Source organism: Cervus elaphus, chromosome 5 (assembly GCF_910594005.1).
Source record: "Cervus elaphus chromosome 5, mCerEla1.1, whole genome shotgun sequence".
Lineage (NCBI taxonomy): Eukaryota > Metazoa > Chordata > Mammalia > Artiodactyla > Cervidae > Cervus > Cervus elaphus.
The window spans coordinates 106,666,279-106,691,812 of record NC_057819.1 but is presented as its reverse complement, the minus strand read 5'-3'; the positions used below and the strand labels follow the sequence as shown (position 1 = coordinate 106,691,812).

Below are 25,534 nucleotides of genomic sequence, written 5' to 3'. Positions count from 1 at the left end.
ACCCGCAGCCCCTGAGGCCGCCCCTCGACGCCCCAGCCGGGCCGCGCGGCCTCGCTCGCGGGCCTGGCGCTGAGGGCCCCTGCGGCCAGGGGCCCGGGCGCGTCCCCCAGAGCCATGCCCGGCCGCCCCGCCCGCAGCGGAGGGCCCTAGAGCTGCGGCGCGGGCCATGGCGGCCGCCAGCGGCTACACGGACCTGCGGGAGAAGCTCAAGTCCATGACGTCCCGGGACAACTACAAGGCGGGCAGCCGAGAGGCCGCGGCGGCCGCTGCCGCCGCCGTGGCTGCTGCCGCCGCCGCCGCCGCCGCGGCCGAGCCCTACACGGCGTCCGGGGCCAAGCGCAAGTACCCCGAGGACTCGGACCCCGAGCGCAGCGATTTCGAGGAGCAGCAGCTGCAGAAGGAGGAGGAGGCACGCAAGGTGAAGAGCGGCATCCGTCAGATGCGCCTGTTCAGCCAGGACGAGTGCGCCAAGATCGAGGCCCGCATCGACGAGGTGGTGTCCCGCGCAGAGAAGGGCCTGTACAACGAGCACACTGTGGACCGGGCTCCGCTGCGCAACAAGTACTTCTTCGGCGAGGGCTACACGTACGGCGCGCAGCTGCAGAAGCGCGGGCCCGGCCAGGAGCGCCTCTACCCGCCCGGCGACGTGGACGAGATCCCCGAGTGGGTGCACCAGCTGGTCATCCAGAAGCTGGTGGAGCACCGCGTCATCCCCGAGGGCTTCGTCAACAGCGCCGTCATCAACGACTACCAGCCCGGCGGCTGCATCGTGTCCCACGTGGACCCCATCCACATCTTTGAGCGCCCCATCGTGTCCGTGTCCTTCTTCAGCGACTCCGCGCTCTGCTTCGGCTGCAAGTTCCAGTTCAAGCCTATCCGGGTGTCGGAGCCCGTGCTTTCCCTACCGGTGCGCAGGGGGAGCGTGACTGTGCTCAGGTAACCGCCTGGGAAGAGGGGGCGGCCACGGGAGCCTGAGCTTTCCGTCTCTGACCCCGGCTTTTGTGTGCGGGGCGGGGGTGGAGGCGGGGAAACGGGGCCTGCGTATAAAATGCGGGCGGTAAGAGCTGCGGAGCTAGAAAACTATCTCCAGGGCACCTTTGTTGAGTCGAGGAGTTGACCCGAGAACTAGTCTAAAGGTATTTTTCCAGAAGGCTAATTTTAAGAGTCTCTTAACGTTCTTGATTTGAACAAGTCACTTTTCCATTTGGGGTCTCCAGCTCCAAGTGTGTGTGTTTTTAAGAAAATCAGTTGGAATTACTGCCTAACAGTCATCCCAAACTTGCAGTTTCTGGTCTGCTTAACCAGAGGATTTGTAACAGAGGAGATCCTCACAGAGGAAGGCCCCAGGAGAATTTAACTGATGGTGCTCTCCATTCCCAGGAGGGGGAGTGGCTGCCCTGGAGCTGAACACATCAGTTGTTGGGCCAGGAGAACAGACTTAAAACGCAGCCCCGTTTGGCTGCAGGAGAGCCCACTGCTGCTTTGTAAGATGTGGTGCCTGTAATCAGGACCAGATGAAACACAGTAAAGCTTGTCTTTTTACCTGGTGTTGGGCTGTGTAGTTGTGTCAGCACAACTTGGGCTCTTGGCCTGTTTTCAGTCCAGGATCCTGCTGAGAATTACCTCAGTTCCCCTGTCCCCTGGAGGAGATTGCCTTCTGGAACACCTTTGCTGTTTCTATGAAGCAGAAAATGTATTTGAAAGCTGCCTCTTTCCGGTTCTGAAACAAGCACATCTAGCAATGTACTTAAGTAATCCCCAAAACCTCTTAGGAGATCTAGATTGCAGCTATTCACAGCGGCTTGGTTGACCACCAGATTCTAGTACAGGATCAGGACACACTGTGGTTTTGTTGTGAGCCGCTTTACCTCTGAAGTTCAGTCAGTGCCATAGGCCACGGTCATGGGTAGAAACGGGGTTGCTGGAGTCCTCTTAAAGGCAAGTCTTCTGTGTTCATTCAGGGGAGCAGCAGAGGCTGCTTCCCATTCTAGGAATGGCGGCAGAGCTGGGTGATACCAAGGTCTTCCCATGGGAAAGTTAGTAGCAGCGGAAGCAGTGCTTTGGCTCCATTGTACATCAAAAGATAGGAGGGCCACTTACCTCTCAGGTGCCCACTTGTCCCCTGGACCCTCAGCTTCTCTGTGTGGTGCTTGCAGATTGAAGTCTTAGTGGAGCCCTGTAGGATGGGATTTCCAGGGCAGACTCTCCCAGGTGGCCTGCTGTGTGAGGCAGTTTGGTGTCTGACTTCACTGAAGGGCTCTCTGTCCTAAAAGGGTTTCACTCAAGGGCCATTTGGTCTCTTAATGGTATACTAGTGTCCCACATAATCACAGAATCTCTGGGTTATCAGCTCAAGGTCTCACAGTGGTCTGATGTGTAAAATGTGGGGGCATAAGAGGCAGTTTGTGACTTTTGAGAGTCTCCCTTCCTCCCACACACGCACTCCCTGTATTGAAGAAAAGTTTCAAGTTCTTAAAGTGCAGGTCTGTTAGTGATCAGCAGCAGGATTGCATCACCAGGAAAATTTTCTTCATCTTTTCCTTAGAAGAGTATACAGTCCTGAGGCTCTCCCAGTCCCTTCCTCCTGGGTTCTGACTTGGCTGAGGAGTCAGTGTGGGAGGCTCAGCCCTGTCCTGAAAAGTGCTGCCCCAGGGCTTTGAACCCAGCTGTCCTCTCATTTGCTTTGGCATCTTGTGGGCGTTCTCTGAGCCGGCTTTTACGCCTGTAAGTGGGGTTGATGCCAACTTCCAAGGCCTGTTAGAACTAAATCTGGTGATTTAGTGTCTCCAACAGGGCCCGGCACTAGGTGGGCCCTTACCCGGGTGCTTTCATACACAGGATGACAAGTGTTCCCCTGCTTCTTGTGGGAGAACCTTAAACCGCTCTTGGCCCAGGGGAGGCCACAGACGGTTAGTGACAGCCTAGGAAGGTAACTGCAGGAATCCACTCTGGAGGGTGAAAGCTTTCAGGAGGAAGTCAACAGCAGCTTGAACAGTGACTTGGAGGTGACTGCGAGTAAGCCAGGCAGAGAAGGTGTGGGCGGAGGGAGCGCTTGGGAAGTGGCTGTAGGTCAGGGGCTATGGCTTGAGGCTGACTAGGGGCAGATGGCGCTCATTATAGTCCTCAGAGCCAACCTGGACCTGAGGGTGAGGGCTCTGGTGCGGCTGCCTCGATGAAGCTCTAGGTCCGAGCTTCTCAGCAGCAGTGCTGTTGGCATCTGGGCCGGTTCATTACCTGTTGATGGGGGCTGTCTTGTGTGGAATGTTTAGCAGGATCCCTGCCTTCTGTCTACTGGTGCCGGAAGCACCTTCTGTGACAGTGAAGAACATCTCTAGGTGTTGCCCTATATCTCCCGTGGGTGGAATGTTCCCCAGTGGAGAGCCACTACTCTTGGGCTCTAGACACCCCCACTAATTTAAGTTCTCCAGCACCTGCTCGCTTAGCTTTCTCAGCTTGCTTGCTGTGCAGGTGGGTGAACACCTGCCTGTTGGTAGTGACTCTTCAAGTCCTGCTTGGGCTCTTCCCCAGGTTGGTGGGAGGGGAGCTTGCATGCACTTCCCAGTGTGTATCCCAGCCCAGAGCTGTGAGCTGCCCATAGGAAGGGGCTGGTGAAGACAGTGGTTCTCTACAGATGCGGAGGGTTTTTGTCACTCTCATCTGACTCAGAATTGTGTTGTTCATGGCAGTGGGGGGGTGTACCTGTCCAAGGCAACATGGCAGGAGTAGTTTTTTATTTAGCAGCAGTCGGCATGGATTTCAGTGTGTGGCAAACATTGATTCAGCAGTGTCCAAAAGTGGGCATTTAGAGCAAGGCCTCACAGACCCTTCTGGAAGTGCTTTTGTAACCTTTCCATGTTGGGCCTCAATAGGTCCTCTCTTAATGTGGTTCTCTAGGGAAATAAATATCTTTTATCTCTTCTTTATGTATGTTTATCCCATATTCCTTCTCCTGTTCTCTGTACAGTAAATGAGAGATTAAGACAGATTTCATTTGGATTAACTGGAATAATTACAAGGCTAATTGCTTACTTGCGCTATTTTTAATCACTGCTTCTTGGGTTGTGGTTGTGGTGGCCACATGCCGGAAGACCCAGGCCTGTCTGAGATGGCAGGGTCGCCCAGCCACAAGACATGCTGCGGTGAGCACAGCCTGTGACCTCCAGATAACAGTTGATGTTGGGTGGAGTGGGCACCCTGTCAGTTCTGGGCAGAGGACTGATTTTGTTCAGCTGGTTGAAAGCAAAATTTAGCTTTCTGGCTTAAAATAGTCGGGAATGTAGGGCAGATAGGTCTGGGCCACATCTCTTGTGTGGAGTCTTCTGATTCCATGAGAGGGGGAGGGACCTCAGGAGGAAGTCAGGGCTGTTTATTCTCAGGAGGAGTTCTGGACCAGGGGTGTTGGCTGGCTTTGGTTGTCCCAGGCTTGACTAGAAGGCAGAGGGCAGCAAAGGGAAGGAAGCAGGCGGGCTGGTGACAGTCTCAGTCATGAAGCTCAGCGGAAACTCTAGAGAGCCGTTTTCAGCTGGGCAGTTGGTATGTGGCCGTTGCTGGGATCTGATGCTAGCTACTCAGAGGCAGAGGTTCACCTTTGAAGACTTCTCTGGGAGTGGTGGGAACACCTGTATCCTTTGCTGAGGTCAGTGAGGCCCCCCAGACAGACTGGGAAACACAGATGGGCTTTTCTTCCTCTCCCTCCCCACCACGCTCCACCCAAAAAGCAAAAACCAGTGTAGTGGTGACACTGAAACGAGTTTGATTAGAGTTCCAGTGCCACCACTTTAGCTGTTTGCCTTTGGGCAGATTGCTTAATCTCTCTGGCCCTTAGTTTGCCTCTGCATTGTAGGGCTCTTGACATCCTAGAGTTGTTATGGAAGATTGACTCTCTTTCACACCACTGAAGCTTGAGGTTTTGGTGGAGTGTCTGAAGATGAGCTGCTTCTGTGCTCAGCTATGTTCTATTTATACCTTGATGTATACAGAACTGGGACTTGGAGCGGGTTGACTGCTTTCGTTCTGGGTTCAGAAAGCCCCAGGACTGCTTCATCATACTGGCTATGTGTCTTCTAGGGGGTTCACATGTGGTTATAACTTGAACCTGAGCTCACAGTTCTGCTCCTGTGCCCAGGAGGCTGGCCTGCTGCCCCTCCCTTCCCCCCGCCCCAAGCCTCAGGGGTTTCTTCTAGACCTCTCACAGGTGAGGCAGGTTCATGAGGACTGCCAAAACAGCTAGCCCCCATTGGAGGGAGGCTGTCATCAGGCAGTCCCTCCATCTCTGGTTCTGTCTGCCCTGGGCAAAACACATAGGAGATGGGGAATGGCAGCCTCCTTGGAACTGTGCCTTAATAATTCTGTGTGCAGGGCTGTCCCCTTGAGGAGAGGTATGCAGTCCTGCACAGTCCCTTATAAAGAGTCTTCCAGACTCCTCCTTTGACCTGCACCTAATCCTCTGAGGACGGACTGACTTACCGCAGTCTCTGAGTCTCCAAAGCAATAGAAACGTTGAGCTCAACACAGATATCATTTAGTATCTGCTGCATGTAGAGATGTGGAAGGCCTTTGCAGAGCTTTGTCTTGTAGGGAAGACAGTTGCCACAGGCTGAACAGTAGTAGTCAAGAGATTTGGGTGAGCGGTTTGGGGAAACCCAGCCTAGAGAGTTGAGCAGAGCTTCCCAAGGGAGGAGAGGCTCTTGAAGAATCACTCTAAGGTGCAGCGTGGTGAGTGGCAGCCAGGCTCTGGCTCTGTGTGCTGGTGGTGCACTGGTCACTGCTGCGTAGAGAGGGCCGTGAGGGGCCCTGTCCAGGCGCATACCATCCCGAGGTGCTTTCTCCTCTCCCTTCCCCGTGAAAACAAAAGGGTGGGAGGTGCCAGCACTTTTCTTCATGCCAAGGGTAGGACTGGACCCAGGGCATATTAAATTTCAAGTTGGCGGAATGGGACTTTCAAACAGTTTCTCTTGTAGCAGATAGGTTCCTTGGCAGTAAATAACCTTCTGTGGTCTCTGCTGAAATTCAGACTGAAGAGCTTCCATAGATCAGGACTATGAGCCTCCCACTTCCAGTGCAGCCTGATACTGAGGAGGGGTCAGTAGGTTGTGTCATAGCTGCCAGAAGTTCTGAAAAACCACTGCTAGTGAGCTGTTGAGGTGGAGTCCATGCAGTCCCACCTCTGTCGTAGTTCTGAGGTTGGGCTGGGTGGCAGGAACCTGGCCTGGCTTGCTCTTCTTTCTGAAGCCTTTGGGAGGTGGGGACAGGTAAAATTTGATCAGCTTCTGTGTTATGGAATGCAATTCCTTGTTGAAAATGAGAAGTCGGGGCCCTTGGCAGCTCCTATAGCCAAGTCAGACAGGTTAGTAACACTAACCTGTTAACACAGGTTAAGTCTTCCTGTTAACACAAGGAAGGTTGCCTGCAGCCTGTACTGCAGATCTTGGCCATAGAGATGTGCCTTGGATTGCTTTTGGGAAAGTCCTGGATTTACATGGGACTGTCTCACAGACTGTACCTGTGCTTCCGCAAAGTGGAGTGACAAGAGAGTACAGGATGAGGTCTAGAGCTCCCAGCTCTGGGAGTGGGCCCAGGAGGCCTCTGCTGCAGGCAGAGTCTGGATCTGGGTGGTCCAGGGCCCCTGGCTTGTGTCAGCTGTTTGGTAAATGTGGACGCCAGGCACCCCACATTGTCTAACTGAATTCTCACAGTCATCTTGCTGGTGGGCCTCCCACTACTCCTCTCCAGGGTGCCAACCAGGAAGACCTAGGACATAATTCTGCTGGATGAGAGGAGGCACTGACCTCTTTTTAAAATCTTATCATGAGTCACCACTAAGGAGTCATAAGTCACAGAACACAACCACACCAGCACCTGAGAACCTACTGCTGTCCCTGCACATGGAGGCACTGAGGGTTCAACCCAGCATGCAGCTCAATTGAGGTGACAGAGCTCAGGTTCTTCTTGGGTCTCTTCAGCTTCTCCATCCTGTGTGGCATTTCTCTCTGGGCCTCCAGATATTAATAGGTGTTATTTGAGAGAATGTTCTTTGGTCAGTGCTCAGTTAGACGAAGTCAGCAGATTCTTTTTGCGGTAGTAATTCTCAGATCCTTTAACGTACCAATGCTTTTTTAAACTCATCAGTGTTTTCAGATTGATTTGACTGTGGATACTTGTCTGTAGTTTCTTGTGGGACTGTTATTTACAGAGAAAATTGAAAAACTGGCTGAGGAGCAGCTCAGAGGGGAAAATTCCTAACATAAGGGTCCTTTCCTCTGCCTTCCACATGGCTTCATATCAGATCTTCGTATCAGGCGTGGTTCTTTCTTGGACTTCATTTGCTCTTGCATCCAGTTCTTGCCCAAGTGGGGGTAACCTGGCCATTTTGAGAAGTCCTTCAGAGGCCTGCTGTGTTTCTGACAGCTGAGAAGGAGCTGACTGGCTGCTGAACACAGGATGGTGGGGGGCAGCCAGGGGCCCCTGAGTAGGAGGAGGCGGCCTGGGGCTGGGTGTCTTTCTGGGTGTGGCGCTCCCTGTGCTCAGTTGGGTAACTCGGGGTGGGGGTGCCTTTTGGCTGCTAGGCCCCCAGTGAGGGCATGTGCTCAGGGAGCCAAGTTTGCTTCTAGAGTTCCAAGTTGGAGAGACATTAGCTGTGAAGAGGACAGCCATCTACCCACACTCACTGGTCTGAGCAGTTTTTAAAAATCATGTAGCTTGATGAAAATAAATAGATACTTGAGTGTGATGGGAATTCTTAAAACATTCCAAACACAGCTGTCATCAAGATTTTGGATCCCCTAAAAAGAAGGCTATGGAAAGCTTTTTTTCCAAGTAGACAAATTCTCTTTTTGCCGTAGTTCTCTCTGGTGACTCAGTGCTGTCAGCGTCTGTTTTGGTCTCCTCTGCCAGCCCAGGGGTAGGGTGGGGGGAGGGGATGTGGTTCTTCTCCCCATGGTCTAGCCTGAGTCACTCTGCCTGCCTCCAAAGCCACTCAAGGTGTGCCCTCTTGGGGGCCCTTTGAAAGGTCTTCTTGCTTGTGCAAGGAGATTTTCTTCTGGGCTTCTGCTTCAAGACCTACCTTTTACCTCATCCCAGGTTTTCCTCAATGATTTCTGGGTAGAAATATCATGAAACTTAACACGTTATTTCCTTCCATGTAGATCTTTGGACCTCTTAAGTAAGGGGGCGGAGGGTGGCCTTAAGACCAGGACCCTATTTCTGCCCCCTCACCCCTGGGATCTTTGATTGTCCATCCATGCTCATGTGCTGTTTCTTTTCAGTGGATATGCTGCTGATGAAATCACCCACTGCATCCGGCCTCAGGACATCAAGGAGCGCAGAGCGGTCATCATCCTCAGGAAGTGAGTGCCCTGTTGTCTGGCTCCCTCTCTCATTAGCCTTCAGTGTGAGGGCTGAGCAAAAGCACACACTCCCAGGGTTTCTGACCTGGATCTTGAGACAGGGTTTGGGAGTATTCCTCCAGACCCGGCCTCTCCCACCTCTTCCTTTCCCTTCCTCCTTGTTCCGATCTGTTGCGTGTGCATCTCACTGAATATTTTTAGGTGTGCCTCAGCAGCTTGCTGTAAAGTTGCCTGGGTTTTCACTTCTGTGAGGAGCAGGGAGTGAGGAGTGGGGATGAAGGTAAGTGGCTGGCTGTGTGTTCAGCAAGTGCGTGCCTTGTGGCTGTCCCTCCTCTTTGGCCGGGGGTCAGGGAAGCAATGACCAACGTGGCCAATCCTGGCATCTCCAGCACTTTTGTGTGTGTGTGCTCAAGCGGTGCTTGGACTGAGCCGTGCAGACACTGGCTCAAGACAATCGTCCCTGGATGGAGGGTGGTGTCTTGAGAGGCTGGCTGATTGCTCAGGTTGTGTGGAAATCAATGAGCAGGGCGGGGCCAGTGCCTAGACCCAGGCTGGAACAGAATGTCCTATAACTTGCCTTATTTTTTAGAACAGATTTAGATTTACAGAGCCATGCAGACAGCAGAGCGCACCCCATCCCCTCCTGGTAATGTCTCACGTCAGTGTGGCACGTTTATCACGGTCGGGAGACTAGTAATGACCTGGACGATTAACTCAGGTTCATCCTTTATTCACATGTCCCGGTTCCTTCTCACGTCCTCTTCTGTCCCAGAAGGACATTTGGTGGTCATGTCACTTCTGTGTCACGCCTGCTGTGATACCTTTTCAGACTTGCCTTACTCGTAATAACACTGACCTTATTCATGGTAACACTGACCGGCCAGGTATATGGCAGAAGGCCCTCAGCTGGGGAGTATGCAATGTTGCCTCATGGTCACACTAGTTGTGGGTTTGGTGAGGAGGCCACAGAGGGGCAGTGCCCTTCTTGTCACATTACGTCCCGGGCACAGGGCCTTCCATTGTCCACACTGACCTCAAGCGCCTGGCTAAGGTGGCGTTGTCGGGTTTCTGCCTCTAGAGTCACTGCTGCCCCCTGTCCATGCTGTCCTCTCAGCAAAGACGTTGCTATGGGTGGCCCACACTTGAGGAGTAGGGGGTGAGTGCCACCTCCTTGAAGGCCATTTGGGATCTTCTGCGGGAGATTGTTCTGTTCCCTTTGTTTACTTCTTTGTTGTTCTGTTTCCTGACGACAGCATGGACTTGTGGTATCTATTCTATGCTCAACTTGTTTCTGCTTTGGCCATTGGGAGCTCTTTCTTTTTTAAAGTACATTCTCACTTTCTGGCCTACCATCTTTCTGACTTCAGTTTATAACTTCACCGTCTTGGCCCTTTGGGTCCAGAACTCCAGAGTATTGTGATGGTGATGTCTTTTTGGCATGGCTCTGCCACTTTGCCAAATCAGAACATTGAGTCTCTCATCTGTAGAATGGAGTTGTGGACAGTTCTGTGGTGCAGGCAGAGCACTGGGCACCAAGGGGAGCACCAGACAGTGGCCAGCATGGCAGCCTCTCTCCTCTGGCATAAGGATATTCCCAGAATCCATCGGAAGAAAGTTTTTCATCTGTCTTTATGCTTGCGTTTCCTGTGGTTCCCAGCATATTCCAGAATCCATGACCTGAAAGTGAGGCAGCTGAGTGTCGCTCCTCTCTGGCTTTCCTCCCCAGTGATTTCTTGTCAGATGTGCCTGGGACCTCCAAGAGCAGCTGGAGATAGGTTTGGCCTGGGAACCGGGGGTGGAGGGGAGTAGAACCAACATGATGCCTCCTGTTGTCCCTCCCAGCTCCACATGATAAGCCTGTCCAGGGAGATCTTCACTGGAGGTGCAGGTGAAAATGGCCAGAGTCCGAGTCATCCTTCCTCGTGTGGTGGCCCCCATACCTGGCTGCCCAAGTTGTGTGCTCCTTGGTGGACTAGGAATGTGCACTCTTTGACCAGCTGAGCCCTTGCCAGTGTTCTGACCTTGGAGAATGGCTGTTGTGGGTTGACCTTCTGACCTGAGTGGGCCCAGGAGCCAGCCAGGGACTGGGCTAGAGGACAGAAGCACAGACCTTGGAAAGGGGTGGTGGGTGTGCGGGGCTGCTGAGGTGTGCAATGCCCAGCTGTAAGCAGCTACCCTGGGGAGCAGAGAAGAGGCAGGGCCGCACTGTCACCTGCCGAGTGAGTCAGCTCCTCTCGGTGTCTTCCCTGTTATCTGCTCCTCACTGCCATTAAAGGACGCGCAGCTCCAAGGATGGCCTGTGAGCTGCTCCAAGGATGGCCTGTGAGCTGATGTCCCAGGCTCTTGGAGCAGTGACCACTGTTGGGAATACTTTCTCGTCGAACATGTTCACCTTCTGATCCACAGCCACCCCACTCCCCACCCAAATGACCTGTGTCTACACACTGAAAGTTGGTTACTCTAGCTGTCCTTCAGGACTCAAAGGTCAGCCATTTTGATACTGGGAGAGCCCTGGTCATCTGGGCCCTGGCACTGAGGTGGTCCGGAGGAGGACAGCTCTGGCCAGTGAGGAGCAGCACCAGGTGGAAAAGTACAAGCTGGTGACCTGATGGAGAGGGGAGCATCCTGGCTTAGGCACTGCCAGGGGTCACAGATGTGGCCTTGGTGGATGTCCTTGAGTGAGGCCCCCTCGGGTGGGCTCTGAGCCCCACCCTGTTCCCTGTAGGTAGGTGGGGGAACCAGCCCTGCCTTCTCTTGGGTTCGGATAAAGATCACATAGGCTGCTGAGAGTTGGCCTGGGGGCTCTGTCACCACTTCAGGCCGGTCAGCACTAGGGTAGTCTTTCTAAAGGCCTCATGGGGGAGATGGGCAGGCGGTGGCCAGGTGCTTTCTGGTTCAGCAAAACACAGCTCCTTTGCAGGTGAGTGATGCTGAGTCTTCACATAGGACGTGGTGTCGTAGTTTCTTGCCTGGAGGCCGGAACTGACCTTAGGGGAGCCTCCTTGAGTGCGTTCTCAGGCTGCAGTTCAGTGTTGTAATGTGTTGGGATCACAACCAGTAAATAGCTGAGTGCGGCCTTGGACCCTGGTTTCCTGGTGCTGACTCTTGTGGCCAGCGGTGGTTTGCACAGTGGAGCACCCTGAGCCCCACCCTGGGGTGGGTGCTGTGAGTCGAGAGCCCCGAGCCTCACATACAGAAGGGCTTTCTTGCCTCTGTTGTACCAGTAGAGAACTGGGAGCTGAGGGTATTTTAAGTGGCAAGGGGACTGTCCTCCAGGATGTGGGGTGAGGTCGCAGCTGCGGGTCGGTCAGCCCCTCAGTGCCCCCAGCCTCCTGGCATGTTGCTGTCTCCTGGCCTGCCCAGTGCAGGTCTCCCAACTGATGGGTTGGGGTTGTGGTAAGGGCACTGTGCTCAAGTCAGGTGCAGCGGGAGGAGGGAGAGCCCAGGTGCGGGGAGGCCTGTGTCTTGAGGGAGGGGGGCAGGAAGCCCTTACCAGGGCTTCAGCTGGGGGATCCCTGTGCGCCCATCATCTGGGCCCTGTGGTGTGGCTGGGCTCTGTGGAGCCCTGCCTCCTGGGCCTCTGGCTTAAACTGGTGTGGTGTGGCGTGGTGGTAGCCAGGCTGCACGACTGGAGGAAGCTGCCCTCAGGGCCTGGTGGTTCTGTAGGCTTGGGTCTGGGGGGCAGTCTGCTGGAAGCCCAGGACCATGTATGTGCTTGGGCTGCCTCTCTCTTTGGGGAACTGCTTAGGTATTCTTCTGGCCCCCTGACCACAGCAGGCTGCTGCACCTGTCTGAGGACTGCTGGTGGTCCTGCTAGGGGAGGGACAGGGCATGGACTAAATCTGATGCTTAGAGCGGCCAGGGCACTTGAAGATGAGGAGTACTCAGACGCACCTGCCTCGCTACCCCAGTCTCCTTGCTCCCTTGAAAAGGCCAGGCTTTGTGGCACAGGGGCGCTTGGTGGGGGTGGGGCCAGAAGTCACAGGTGGTTGGCAGTGGGGCCTGAAGAGCAGGCTGCTTCCCCGTCTCTAAGAAGTGGTGATCCGCCTCCAGGGACTGCTCTCAGCTCTGCCACAGTGAGGAGAGCCCACCTGGGCCTCAGGGGGCACCAGGGATAGCAGCTGTGGACTGAGTCCACACTGGGTCTCTGATTTTGCATTCTTCCGCAATCTGAGGGCAGTGCCTGGGACAATCAGCCCTCTCCCTTCCTCTCAGGTCATGTGTTAACATATTCTATTAATGTTTGGCCATACTCCCTTGGTTGTGGCTTCCCCCGTACCTACACCCAATTTGTGCTTTGTCCTGGGAACTCTCCTGACGTACCTGGGGTGCCTTGCTGTGACCCCTGGACATTGACTCAGATCTTTAAGGAGGGTCTTTGTTTCTGCTACCACTGGAGAAGACCAGACCCTAGACCAGACTGCTAGAACCGGGCTTCCTGCCTCCAAGCTTGTGGCTCTGTCCACTGGACCCTGGCCTGTGCCCTGACCTTGGCTGCCCTTTAAGGGGGTGGGCTCTGAAGGTGCACTGCTGGTGGGTTCTGAGCTGGGGGTCTGGCTCTAGCCTGGCTTCCTGCAGCTTGGTGGATGTTCCTCCATCGGTTGTGAGATGTATTTGTCATAGCCCCTAGGGAGTGTCAGGAGCCCTTCAGGGCCCCAAGCTCATAGATCCCCAGAGTGGGTAGGGAGACTGACTCCTGGTAGAGCCGCCTCTGATCACCCCCTCCCCGTGGGCTGATGTGATGACAGTGGTGGAGTGCGGGTGTGGGAAGCTGCCCTTTTCTCTTCTCTCAGGCAGCTAGAGAGAGACAGAGCTGGCCTGTGGCCCTGATTGGTGTCCACTCAGCTGGTCCCACCTATCTCCCCACAGCCCCAGTGGTCGTGGGCCCATGGTGAAGGCCCCCCACTGTTCAGGCCGCCACCGTAGTCACAGCAGCTCAGGGAGGGTGGGGCCCACAGGCTCAGTGAGCGCCCGCCCTGCCTGCGTGGCTGGGTGTGCCTTCTAGCCCCAGAGGTGTGGGCCAGACTCTTCTCTGGCCGTCCGCGCTCACCTGACGAAACTACCCTGTGGTCCTGGGCCCTCAGTCCTGCCCACACAGGCTTTCCTGCCCACGTGTGTGCTCCCAGCTCCAGCGCGGCAGTGTAGGGGCACGTGTCTCAGAGTTAGCGGTGATTCTGGTTCCCACCCTCAGGTCAGGGGTGCCCAGCACCACTTCTTCCCAGTGCCCCTGGCCTTGAAGGAGGTGGCTTGTCCTGAGTCTCTGGACCCTGAGAACTGAGAGAAGCCTTTGCTCAGAAGGGGCGGGATGTGCCTAGCTTGACTCTGAGGGCAGCCTCAGGGCTGCATCTTTCTCTTGTTACCAGGTCCTGTCTCCCGAGGGTCCCCAGAGGGGAGGCTGAGACTGGTGGGCCAGTCAGTGCAGCCAGGCCCCTCTAGCTTCTCCATCTAAGAGGCCAGAGCAAAGGGACAGGGACACGGGCCCTGCCTGCCTTTCCACCAGTTTGGGTCTGATGATATCAGAATACTGGTGCCCTGCTGCAAAGGCGTCCCCTGCTGGCCTCCAGAGAGTTACCCTAGCCCAGGTTTGGAGCCCTGTGGCTCCTACTTGCCAGGCCTGGAGTCTCACCTAGACTAGCACTCTCTCAGGACTTCTAGGACACATGACTTCCTTCCTCACTGACCCAGTTTTTCTGTCTATTGTGAGGACTGGATACAGTTGTTCCAAGAACCCAAGGCAGCTCTCACGTTCCCGTCTGCTCTCTAACCCCCAGTGTTCTCAGGAGGCTGTCCTTTGAGCCCTGCCTGGCCACAGCACCTTCTTCTTCAGGACCCAGTTGTCTTTTGTGTCCAGCAGCCCATGGCAAAGGTGCCTTCAGGGCCTCCTGCCAGCTGCGCCCCTGGCTTCTCTTGCCACCTGACTTGCTGGCTGTCTCTGATCACGCAAAAGACCTCGGGCTTCTCGGAGGCTTCCCACACCAGCTTCCTCCTGGCCTGACATCATAAAGAACTCGGATCGCTGTCCTAGGCTACCCCCTACCCACCTTCTCCATCCTTTCTTCTGCGTCCTTGGCTAGGCACTGTGTTCCAGTGCTCGGTGGGGGCTTTGCCTTCAGAAGCCCTCTGGCCTTGGCTTGGAGAGTGTTCAGGAACCAGCAAAGGCTACCAGGTGGCTGTGGTGGGACCAGAGCCAAGCGTGAATGTGGAGGTGGGCCTGGGCCTCCTTGGGCTCTGCCTCTGTTCCCCTCCAGCCCTTCCACACGCTGGACCTGGGGACCTTCCTTTCGGGTCTCCAGGCAGGGGTAGGCATGTCTGGGAGTGTGGAGCCCACTAGTGGGGCCCTCAGTCCTCTGGCAGGTGCAGCTCATGTCCCCAGAGGGTCTCTAGGTCTGAGGGGGGTGAGGTGGGGCCGCCCCGTCCGGCTGAGAGAGCCTTGGGGTCCTTCCCCTGGGGCAGCAGGGTCTTTGCAAGTCAGCCGGACCAGTCCCTAGTTGACCCACGAGGAGACTGGAGCACAGAACAAAGAGTGCTGGCCTCACCTAGCCTGGCCAGAGTTGGTCTGATGGGGCCATACCCTCCCCAGAGGCCCGCGGGTGACCCCACGTGCGTTTCCTTTGCAGGACAAGATTAGATGCACCCCGATTGGAAACCAAGTCCCTGAGCAGCTCCGTGCTGCCACCCAGCTATGCCTCAGATCGTCTGTCGGGAAACAACAGGGACCCTGCTCTGAAACCCAAGCGGTCCCACCGCAAGGCAGACCCTGATGCTGCCCACAGGTACTCAGCTGTGGTTCCTCAATGCAGGCCAGCAGAGCGGTGCCACCGCCTGACTGCAGAGTGAGATGGGTGGGCGGTCGGGTAGGTGGTTCGGAGCCTGCCATCACCCACTTTTTCAGAGCCTTTTGTCTGCTTTGCTGCAGTTGATGGTGTTTTCAGCTAAGCCCTGACTACCTTCCTGTGGGGGTGCTGCAGGCCTCCCCTTGCTCAGGACACACTGAGGTGCTCCTGTGGGTTCTTTGGGAGTTCGAGGGGAAGTGAGGGACTTGGAAGTTTGCGGAGCAGGGTTTCCTCCCAGTAGGGTTCTGAGGAAGCTGTTCACGCCGAGACTGGAGGATGGGATGGTATGTGGGAAGGGCAATTTGGTCAGAAGGTGTCATGTAGGCTGAAATCCCAAGACAGGAAGAGCTTGGTAGCTCTTCAGGTAGTGGGGCTGGTGAGCAGAGAGGGAGGGTGGGCGTTGAGAAGGACTGAGAAGCCAGGGAGGCAGCAGGACCAGGCAGGGTCTCAAGACTGTGATAGGAAGGCCACCTTGTGTCTGGCGACCTTGGCAATGTCCTGGGGTACAGACTCAGAGCCCAGCAGACCTCACAGGGTGATTGGGGAATGTCTCAGAAACCGGGTTTGGGGGCACCGGCACCTCGTGGGACCAGGACATGGGGCAGTGCTTCTGCCAGTGCCGCCCCCACAGAGAACCAGCCAGCTGGGGTGGCTGGGTAATTCTTCCCCCACACTTCCCCACAGGCCTCGGATTCTGGAGATGGACAAGGAGGAGAACCGGCGGTCTGTGCTGTTGCCCGCACACCGGCGGGGGGGCCGCTTCAGCTCCGAGAACTACCGGCGCAAGTCCTACGAGCCCGGGGAGGACTGCTCGGAGGCGGCGGGCAGCCCCGCCCGCAAGGTGAAGATGCGGCGGCACTAAAGCCAGCGCCTCCGGACTCCGTGACCCTCACTAGCTGCCCCTCCTTCTGTTCTGTTCTGAGGGTTTTTTCCTCCCCCCACCCCCACTTTTTTTTTTTTTTTTATTCTATTTTTTTCTCCTTGGTTTGTTGCCTGTTAAGGCTGAAGAATGGGATTGGCCAGGACCTGGTTCTCTTGTTCTGGGTTTCCTCCTGGATGGAAAGGCTGCTGGCATCTGTAGGCACAGAAGCGCACACTGGAGGGGCCAGTAGAGGTGTGGAGGGCTGGGTCATGCTGGGTTATTTAAAAGCAGCGAAATGTTTTGGTTAAGAAAATTCTTGTTTTGCTTTAAATGTAAATCTTCTCAGTGTTGTAAATGAAGTTCAGTCTCCTCCCTCTCCTCCCACCTATGTCTGCACTGGGGTGAGGTCCTGCTGGTTCTGCAAGGGGCCTGCTGCCTTCCCACCGCTCACCTGCTCTCCAGGCCCAGCAGCTCAGGTGGATAGCCCTCCTGCAGCTGTTGGGGGGATGACGAGCAGAAAGCCTGGACGGTGTCAGCCCCTGCTGCCCTAGAGCTGTTACTGGCTGAAACCTCGGGCTTCCTGCACGCCCTCTGGCCTGCTCTGCCCACGGGTCCCTGGCTGCCAAGGAACCGGCTGCAGTGGTCTTGACCTCTTGCTGGGAGCCCACCTCTTTGCTGGTCGCTCCTTTCAAGCATATGCGTGCGACTGTACGGAATAGTTATAGACTTGCCATGTTTGGCAGTTTTAGGAGTTGTTTCTAGCTGGAGGGATTGGTGTCCTTCCAGGTCTAGCATTTGGGGTATGGAAAATTGTTGTGGTGTGTGGTAGGGTTTTGTTTTCTTTTGTTCTGAGTTTTCATTTTTTTCCTTTGGCCTCCTGGCTTTTTCCTTTCCTTTTCTTTTCTCATCCGTCGACCAGCATGGGCCTTCTCCCTGTGTCATCCCTGTAGGAAGGGCCCTCCTGCAGCATGCATCCAGGGCCAGAGGTTGGGCCTGCAGATGGAGTGGGAGCCTCCTCCACCTCGGGCATCAGACCTGGGGAAGGGGCTTTTAAAAAATAATAACAAAAGGGGAAAAAAGTGAAGTTTTTGGCAGTTTCCACCCACTCATCTTTGAGGGCTTCAAGGTTTTGCTGATCGCGGTTCCTTAGGAATGTCTCCTTGCCAGCAGGCCTAAGACCCAGGCCCACTGAGAGCAGAGCCCCTCCCAGTCCCCAGGCTGCCCCATCCAGGGGCTGGTCCAAGAGGAGGCTGCAGAGAGCTGGGCAGCCACCATCAAGATGCCCCTTTTGGGGCCAGAACTCCTTTGCCAGCGTGGATTCCTCAAGTTGGGACTTCGTAACTAAAGCAGTTGCAGTTTTATTTTTTTTACAGCTTTTTTCCCAAAAATGATTTGTAGTTGTGTGTGCAGCACTTTGCCCTGATATGTGTGCTCTACAATAAAAACCAAATCTAATATATTTTGAAACAGTTGTCTGATGCTGTTGTAAGAGAGGATTTGCCTTTCTTCTTTAATCCCTTTGTTCTGCCCTGAAGTGGGTGGGAGGGCAGAGTCCCTTGCCCACCAGGGCTCCAGAGGAGGTGAGCAGTTGCTGACCCAGGGCTGAGGACCGGCTCACCCACTGTCTTTCTCGAATTGCAGTGAGGATGGACTTGGTAACCCATGTGTCCAGATGCCTGTCGTGGGCACCATGGGCCCACAGGAGCCAGCATCCTGCACTGCTGAGATGCAGATGCCTGTCTTTTGGAGTGATCAGAGAGACTGCAGGCCAGTGGAGGAGGAATAGCATGAGCACAGGCAGGGAGAGCCTGGCCTTTGTAGCAAACGCACTAGTAGTTTTGAGCGCTCACTGTGGCCCCATGGTGAGCACAGCCCTTCAAGCCCCTGCTTTCAGGGTGAGCGTGTAGAGCTGAGGATGCAGATGCTGGGGCCCAGGGACTTCTAGTCCCTTCAGATCCTGGACCTGGTTTCCAGGTTCTGGCCAGGGCTTTGGTCTAGTCTCCCTCACTCACTCCCAGTGCCCAGAGTCACTCTGCTTGGCTGAATTCTTGCTGTGAAAACCTGGCAAGCCACTTAGTTCCTCATTTAACAGGGAGAGGAGAGTCTATAGGGAGTAAGTGAGTGGCCAGGGCTCAGGCCTGCAGATTGGTGACAGGATGTGAAGTGAAGGTGGGGTCAGCAGGGGTAGCCACTGGGCTGGGCAGATGGGCCCTGGCCGCCCCTGAAAGGAGCTCTGGAGCTGAGAGGAAGGTCATCCAGCCCACATGGCAGGGGCGGCTCCCCGACTCTGCCCAGGCCTGACTCTGGGGTCACAGGGTGGGCGCTTGTGTGGAGGACTGCGAGGGACTCCCCACTGCCACTGCAACAAAGCCAGACCGGGGTCCTTCCCAGTCCCTGAGTAGTGAGGCCCTTTGCCTTGCAGGACTGAGGGATGAGGCTGGAGAACGGGGTGTCCTGCCCTGCTGTGTCTCTGGCTCTGGTTTCTGTCCGTGTGCAGTGGTTCCATGGCACGCCGTCTCTGAGACTCCCCAGGCAGGTGTGGGGGCGTATATCCGATTCCCTGAATCGGGCTGTCCCCAGCCCTCTGCTGGCGCACCAGTGTCTGAGCCTCTTGCCAAGTCCCATCTCTGCCCCTGCCCAACCCTGCATACAGTAGGTGCTCTGACAACATCTGACTCCAGCCCCTCCCATCTGGGCAGCCCATCCCATTCCCACAATCCTGTTGTGAGGTGGGGGAAACTGAGGCCTGAAGTCACATCCATTCACTCAGAAAACATCTGGGTGTCTGACTGCTTGAGGGTATGAGACCATCTGGTGTGTGTCACATACATGTGAGGTTTCTGTAGGTCATGCCCATAGGTGTGTAGCACCTACATTACCAATAATAGAGTACACAGCACTCGTAAGCTGTTGAGCCAGTTTTTCACAGGATGCTTGTATTTGCTGTTGCAGAATTCTTCCATTTGGAGCTCACCCGTGGTAATTCAGCCACAATATGGTGAATGGAGTTGTACCCTATTTGCCTGCATTGCTTTCCTGTGGCTGCAGGAACAAACGGCCACAAACCTGGTGGCTTAAAACAACAGACATCGATTTCCTCACAGTTTGGAGGTCAGAAACCCAAAATCACTACCCCGGACTAGAATCTGCGCATTCAGATTCAGCTGTTTATGCCTCCGTGGCCACATGGCCACCTCCTCTTCTGTGTCCCACACCTCTTCTGCCTCTGCCTCTCCCTCAGAGCCCATCTGAATAACCAAAAATAATCTCCCCATGGAAAGAGCTGTAATCACATCTGCAAAGTTAAAAGAAATGTAAAACAATTTGCATTCTGGGGATTAAGGTCTGATGACCTTAGGGGGCCATTGTTCAGCCTGCTACACCTCTCTTCCCAATAAGTATGTCACTAAATTTGAAACATGATCTATGACCTCTCATCATTGAACGAACTTATTTGGGTTGAAATGTTTCAGTCTCAACACTACTTTCTAATTTAATCTGCATCATCAGTACCTTCTTCATTTAAGTCTTAAGCTTAAATTTGTGCTGTTTAACATGGCAGCCACTGGACAGCCCGGCTGAAATGTGGCTAGTTTGAACTGAGAGGAACTTGAAATGTCACATATACACCAGAATCTGAAGAGTTGGTGCAAAAAAAGGATGTAAAAAAATATCATTAGTTACTTTCTACTGATTACATTGAAATGATAGTATTTTGGACTCACCTGGGTTAAATAAAATATGCTATTTAATTTTAACCTGTTACTGTTTTAAGTCTGGCTGCTAGGGAATTTAAAATTACATATGTGGCTTGCATTGTGTTTCTATTGAATGGCACTGGTCTAGACAAGGAAAACCAGCCTGACTGGTGGTGGTCTGTTTCTGTGGTGTAACAGTGAAAGTCGCTCAGCCATGTCCAACTCTTTGCAACCCCATGGACTATACAGTCCACAGAATCCTCCAGGCCAGAATACTGGAGTGGGTAGCCTATCCCTTCTCCAGGGGATCTTCCCGACCCAGGAATCGAACCCAGGTCTCCTACATTGCAGGTGGATTCAAACCAGTTGAGCCACCAGGGGGGCTCAAGAACACTGGAGTGGGTAGACTATCCCTTCTCCAGGGGATCTTCCCAACCCAGGAATCGAACCAGGGTCTCCTGCATGGCAGGGGGAATCTGCCAGCTGAGCCACCAGTGCTCCCTTCTAGCGGACTTCCAGCTGTCAACGGGGTGGCTGTGCACAGTACTACAGTGTTCCCATCACACAGATGCAGTTAGTGAAGGAAGGGCAGCAGAGGAGGAAAATTAAGTAAGAAAGGAAGCACTTGGTTCTGATCTTTACCTTTGTTTTTAACTTTTAAGTAACAGCTTTGTTTGACAACTGACTCACAACAATTCCCAAAACATAACAATAGGCTGTTGGGAGCAGCTTCCCATGGGAGGGTTTTGAGCAGAGGAGCACTTGGGCAGATATAGGGTCCTGCGGGCTGCAGGGCTGAGTGGTAAGTAGCAGGGGCGGATTAAGAGATTTCAGAGTCTGGGGCCCTCCAACTGGGTGCTCCCAGGCGCACTTCCCCTGGTGCCCACAGAGCGGCAGCAGAGCCCCAGTGTTGGTGCCTCAAGTGGGTGGGGGTGGGGGGGCAGCCCTCCCTTGGTGTAGAAGGGGAGCTGAGGCCCCAAGGGAAGGACAAGGGCTCCCTGCTGCTGCTGCCTGGCTCAGCCAAGGTCCCAGGGGGTGGGTATGCAGGGTGGCCCAAGGGCTTGTGGGTCAGGGCTATCCCAGCTCCATGGACCTCCAGAGAGTTCTGTGTGACCCAGTGCTGCCACTCCAGGCTGGGACCCAGACCCAACTCCCTAACTCCCACCCTCTCTAGACTCATTGTGATTGAGGCCCTTTATGATCTACCTCATTTATTTCTCATCTCAACCTCTGATATATCTCACTTGGGGCCTAGGCTCAAATCCTGACATTGCCATGTACTAGCTGTGTGACTCTGGGCAGATTTCTTAACCTCTCTGATCTTGGTTTCTTTCTATGTAAAACAGGCATAGGATGAAAAGAATGACTATGGTGCCTGACACAGATCAAGTGTTCAGTGTTAATAAATGGTAGCAGTTAACATTGGCCCCCATCTTGCAGATGAGTAAACTGAGGCCCAGAAAGATGAAGTGGCAGAGCAGGATTAGAACTTGGAGCCACAGAGACAAAGCACAGAACTCCACCTTCCAACAGGTCTGTGACAGGCCCCTGGAACCTCAAACCTGACACTCCTACAGGGAGAGGGCAGGTACACCCAATCCCCCAGGTCCTATGACCCAGCTGAGCCGACAAAAGCACAGGGCAGACCTGGCTCAGGGCCAGTGTCAGGGCTGGAGGGAGCCCTGGGCTGGAGGTCCGAAGACCCTTGTGTGGTCCCCTACATGACCTTGGGGGGTCACTCCCCTGTAAAAGGAGGACAGGCTGGGTCTGCCCCCACCTCCCCTTCCAGGCCTTCCTTCCCTGGGGCCCCCGCACACTGCTCACCCTCTGTGGGCTGACGGGCCCAGAGCCGCTGCTCCTCCCCTATCCGGGCTCAAACCCACCATAAAGGATGAGGGCTACCCCAGCTTGGGCTCCCAGCACTCAGTCAGCCCTCCAACCCCGCTAGAACCCTCATCATCTACCTCCGGCCCCGCCTGCCCGCCCCACCCCCAGCCCAGATTCCACTCCTGGAATCCTGGGGCCTGCCAGGCCCCTGGGGGAGCCGCCAGGAAGAAGCTGCTTGTGTGGTTTGGGCAGCGGAGGAGGGTCGCGGCCTCAGCTGGGATCTGGGCCAGCTCCTGGAAGGCGGCCCGCCTCCTGCAGCCAGGCTCTCCAGACCTTCCTCCCATCCTGGGCTGCCCCTGTTCAGCCTCCCTGGGGGGCTTTCTCACCACCCCTTCTCCCTGCCGTCCCTCAGCAGGTGGCCTTGGACCTTAGCTTCCATTTCCTGTCTGTAAAGAGGGTTGTCCTTGTGCCTACCTCCAGTGTCACCGCAAAGATCCGAGCAGATAAAGCACAAATGCAGAATCTATTGGGGTGCCTGCTTCTCAGGACATCCTGGATGCACGCCAGCCTGGCTCTGGGACACCCCTACTCTCCCCACATCCATCAACCACCAAGTCCTATGACCTTTGACTCCCAGTGTGGGTTATTATTTGCATTTTATCTTTTTAATGCAACATTTCAACCACACGAAAAAATACTTAAGAGAAGCCACATTACCACCCACACGTGTTAACAGTTTTGTCATACTTGCTTTCTGACATTCTAAGATTAATTCATATATTATTTTTTAAATGTGTTGAGTATCTGCTGCGTGCCAGGCACTGTTCTAGGCACTGGGGACACAGCTTCAAAACCAAGCCCTCAGGGAGCTCATTCTTAAACTAGGAGACAAATAATATATATAGACGGTGGGTAAGAAGAGGCAGGCAGAGAGGAACAGGCTGGGGAAGCATTGGAAATCTAGAGGCCTTGGTGGCGTGAGGCAGGGAGTGGGTTCCTTGAACAACTGTCATTAAGTCAGGACTGAGAGGAGAAAAGTAAAGTGAAAGTCACTCAGTCATGTCCAACTCTTTGCAGCCCCATGGACTGTAGTCTGCCTGGTTTCTCTGTCCATGGAATTCTCCAGGCAAGAATACTGGAGTGAGTTGCCATTCCCTTCTCCTGGGGATCTTCCCGACGCAGGACTAGAACCCAAGTGTCTTACACTGCAGGCATAATCTTTACCATCTGAGCCACCAGGGAAGACTTAAAAGGAGGGGAGGGATTTGGCAAAGCATCTCAGGCAAGGAAACAGCAAGTGCAGGGCCCCTGAGGAAGAAGCGTGCCTGGTACCTGTGAAGACTGGAGAGGCGGCCAGTTCTGAGCTGGCTCACCAGGGACAGATCCTGCCCAGCCTTGGGCTCCACTCCTGCTTAAATCATCTCATTGAGTCCTTAATGCATTTTACAGATGGGGAAACTGATGGCCAGGTAAGATGGCTTACCAGAGGGTACTCAGCGAGCAAGGGTATGTCTTGGGATCTGAAGCCAGACCTGGGTCCCACCTCAGAGCTGGGCGGGGCCCTGGGGTGGCCAAGGAGGAGGAGGAGGATGTAGGGAGAGGCCACCCCACCCAGGAAATGCCGGGAAGTCCCAGCCCGTCCCTGGCCTGAGGCTGACCTGAGGCTGGGAGGCTGCAGGACAGACCAGCTTTCCCTTCCGGTGCTGACTCAGGCACCCTCCTGCTCCCCCACCTCCAGAACAGGTATGGGGGTCATCCGAGGTCAAGAAGACCCTGTGTGCATGCCCTTGCCTGGGCTCCCCTGAGTCTGCTTCCTGCTCTGAGCAGGCTTGGCCCTGATGCCCCAGGGCAACCATGGTGATCACAGGCTGGGCCCAGGCTCTTGGGGTAGGGGAGGCACAAGCAGTCCTTGGTGCCCAGACCTGCCCTGTGCCTCTCCTAACCCTGCCCCATGTCTCAGTTTACCCATTTAACCTCTTTCAACCTGATCGAATGGGGCCAAGCTGGGGCCTCAGAGTCATCTGGTAAAGGGCTATTTTAAAGTCCAGACTCGGGCACCACTCCACAGGCATTCACACAGGTGTCGGGGAGCTCTGGCACTCTGGGAACCCCTGCTTGCCTGGGGCCCTCCTCTCTCTCCCTCTTGCCTTCTCTACTGTTGAACTGCCCCTCTCCAGGACACCTACCCCGGGTCAGATGCCTCTTCTGGGCTCCCAACACCCCCAGGCATCCCCAGTATAGCACAGCAAACTCCAGGTTGCTGTGGTCTCCAGTCAGTTCTGTGTCCCTCTAGACTGTGTGGAGGGGGAGGCATGGCTGCCCTTTCAAAGACAGAAATGGAGACTGAGAAAGGGCAAGGACCAGGGTGACAGAGGGGCGGAGCTCAAACAGCAATTACCAAGAACTCTAATGACAGCTGACTCCCACATGACACTTCCTGTCTGCTTGGCACAGTCTGGTCTCAGGGCTTTACAAATACTAATTCACTTCTTGTTCATAATGACCCTCTAAGGCAGGTAGAGGCTGAGCACCACAGAATTGATGCTTTTGAACTGTGGTGTTGGAGAAGACTTGACAGTTCCTTGGACTGCAAGGAGATCAAACCAGTCAATCCTAAAGGAAATCAACCCTGAATATTCATCGGAAGGCCTGATGCTGAAGCTCCAATCCTTTGGCCACTTGATGTGAAGAGCCGTCTCATTAGAAAAGACCCTGATGCTAGGAAAGATTGAAGGCAGGAGAAGAAGAGGACGACAGAGTACGAGATGGTTGGATGACATTACCAACTCAATGGACATGAGTTTGAGCAGGCTCCAGGAGACGGTGAAGGACAGGGCAGCCTGGCATGCTGCAGTCCATGGGGTTGCAAAAAGTCGGACAAGACTGAGCCACTGAACAACAAAAACAAAGGCAGGTACTAGGATTACCCACGTTTTTTACAAACGAGGAAACCTGAGACACAGAGCTTAAATGTCTTTCTCTAGGTCGCACAGCTTCTAAAGGCGACTAAGGATGTGAATTAACACCTTCCTAACACTTCCCTGTGTGAGGCCTTCACTTTGCAGAAGAGGCCACTTAGGGCTCAGGCAGTCAAAATCAGCCACGGTTGGGAGGGCAGGTGCCAGAACCCAGCCTCAGAGCACCCGAGTTGAGTGCGGGCAGTGGCCGGAGAGGCCTGATGCTTCTCAGTGCAGCCAGCTTGCCCCTTTGCCTGTGACCATCTGTCTTAGCTTCCTCGTCTAGAACACTGGGCTTTCCTCCCTCCCAGGACTGTTGAGGGCACTTAATCAGCTGAAACCAGGAGAGGGTTGTGAACAGTGCTTGCCACACCTGCAGACACTCAAGCCTTGTTCTTATCATCTTCTCTCCTCTCACCTCCCTGCTCTCCAGCTCACCCTTTTTCCAGATCCAACCCCAAGGAAGGGCTGAGCAGGGCTGACATGGGTGGGGTGCGGGGGCTGGGCCTGTGGCTTGGCAGCTGCCTGGGGTCACAAGTCAGGCGTGCCTCCCTTGACACAGCTGGTGGGGTCTGGGCCAAGTCCGTCAGCCCCACCTAAGCTTCTGGGACCCTGAGCCCAGAGCAGCCTATTCTCCGCCTTGGAAGGAAAGGTTCAGCCTTCAGGCCATTGTCCAGACGAGAAAAGGAAGCCTGGGAGGTGGGTGGGGATAGGCCATCCTCTCTCAGAGTGGAGGGGGTGCAGCTTTGTTTATACACAGTTCTCTGCGCAGGGAGGCCCTCCCTCCATCTCGGAGACTGCCGGATCCAATCTCAGGACCAAATGCCAGCTCCCGAGGAAAGGTCTCTTCTCCCAAATGGGTCTCCGTCCTTCTCTTCAGCTCGTGGAGCGCCTAAGAATCCCCCGTGAGGCCACCAGAGCTTCTTTTTTTTTTTTTTTTCCCCCATTTATTTTTACCACCAGAGCTTCTTAATGTAGGATCCTCGAGGTGCAGGAGTTCCCCAGGGGCTGG

The 25,534-nt window shown here is 54.7% G+C and overlaps 1 protein-coding gene across 1 annotated transcript; it reads left to right on the top strand.

The window, feature by feature from the left end:
* The first annotated feature begins 162 nt into the window (after window positions 1-162).
* ALKBH5 (alkB homolog 5, RNA demethylase) lies at window positions 163-17,507 on the top strand. The gene is made up of 4 exons (XM_043904044.1): window positions 163-936; window positions 8,265-8,345; window positions 14,963-15,118; window positions 15,863-17,507. The coding sequence occupies exons 1-4, from the start codon at window positions 167-169 to the stop codon at window positions 16,038-16,040; spliced, it is 1,185 nt and encodes a 394-aa protein (XP_043759979.1). The 5' UTR covers window positions 163-166; the 3' UTR covers window positions 16,041-17,507.
* The last annotated feature ends 8,027 nt before the right edge of the window (window positions 17,508-25,534 follow it).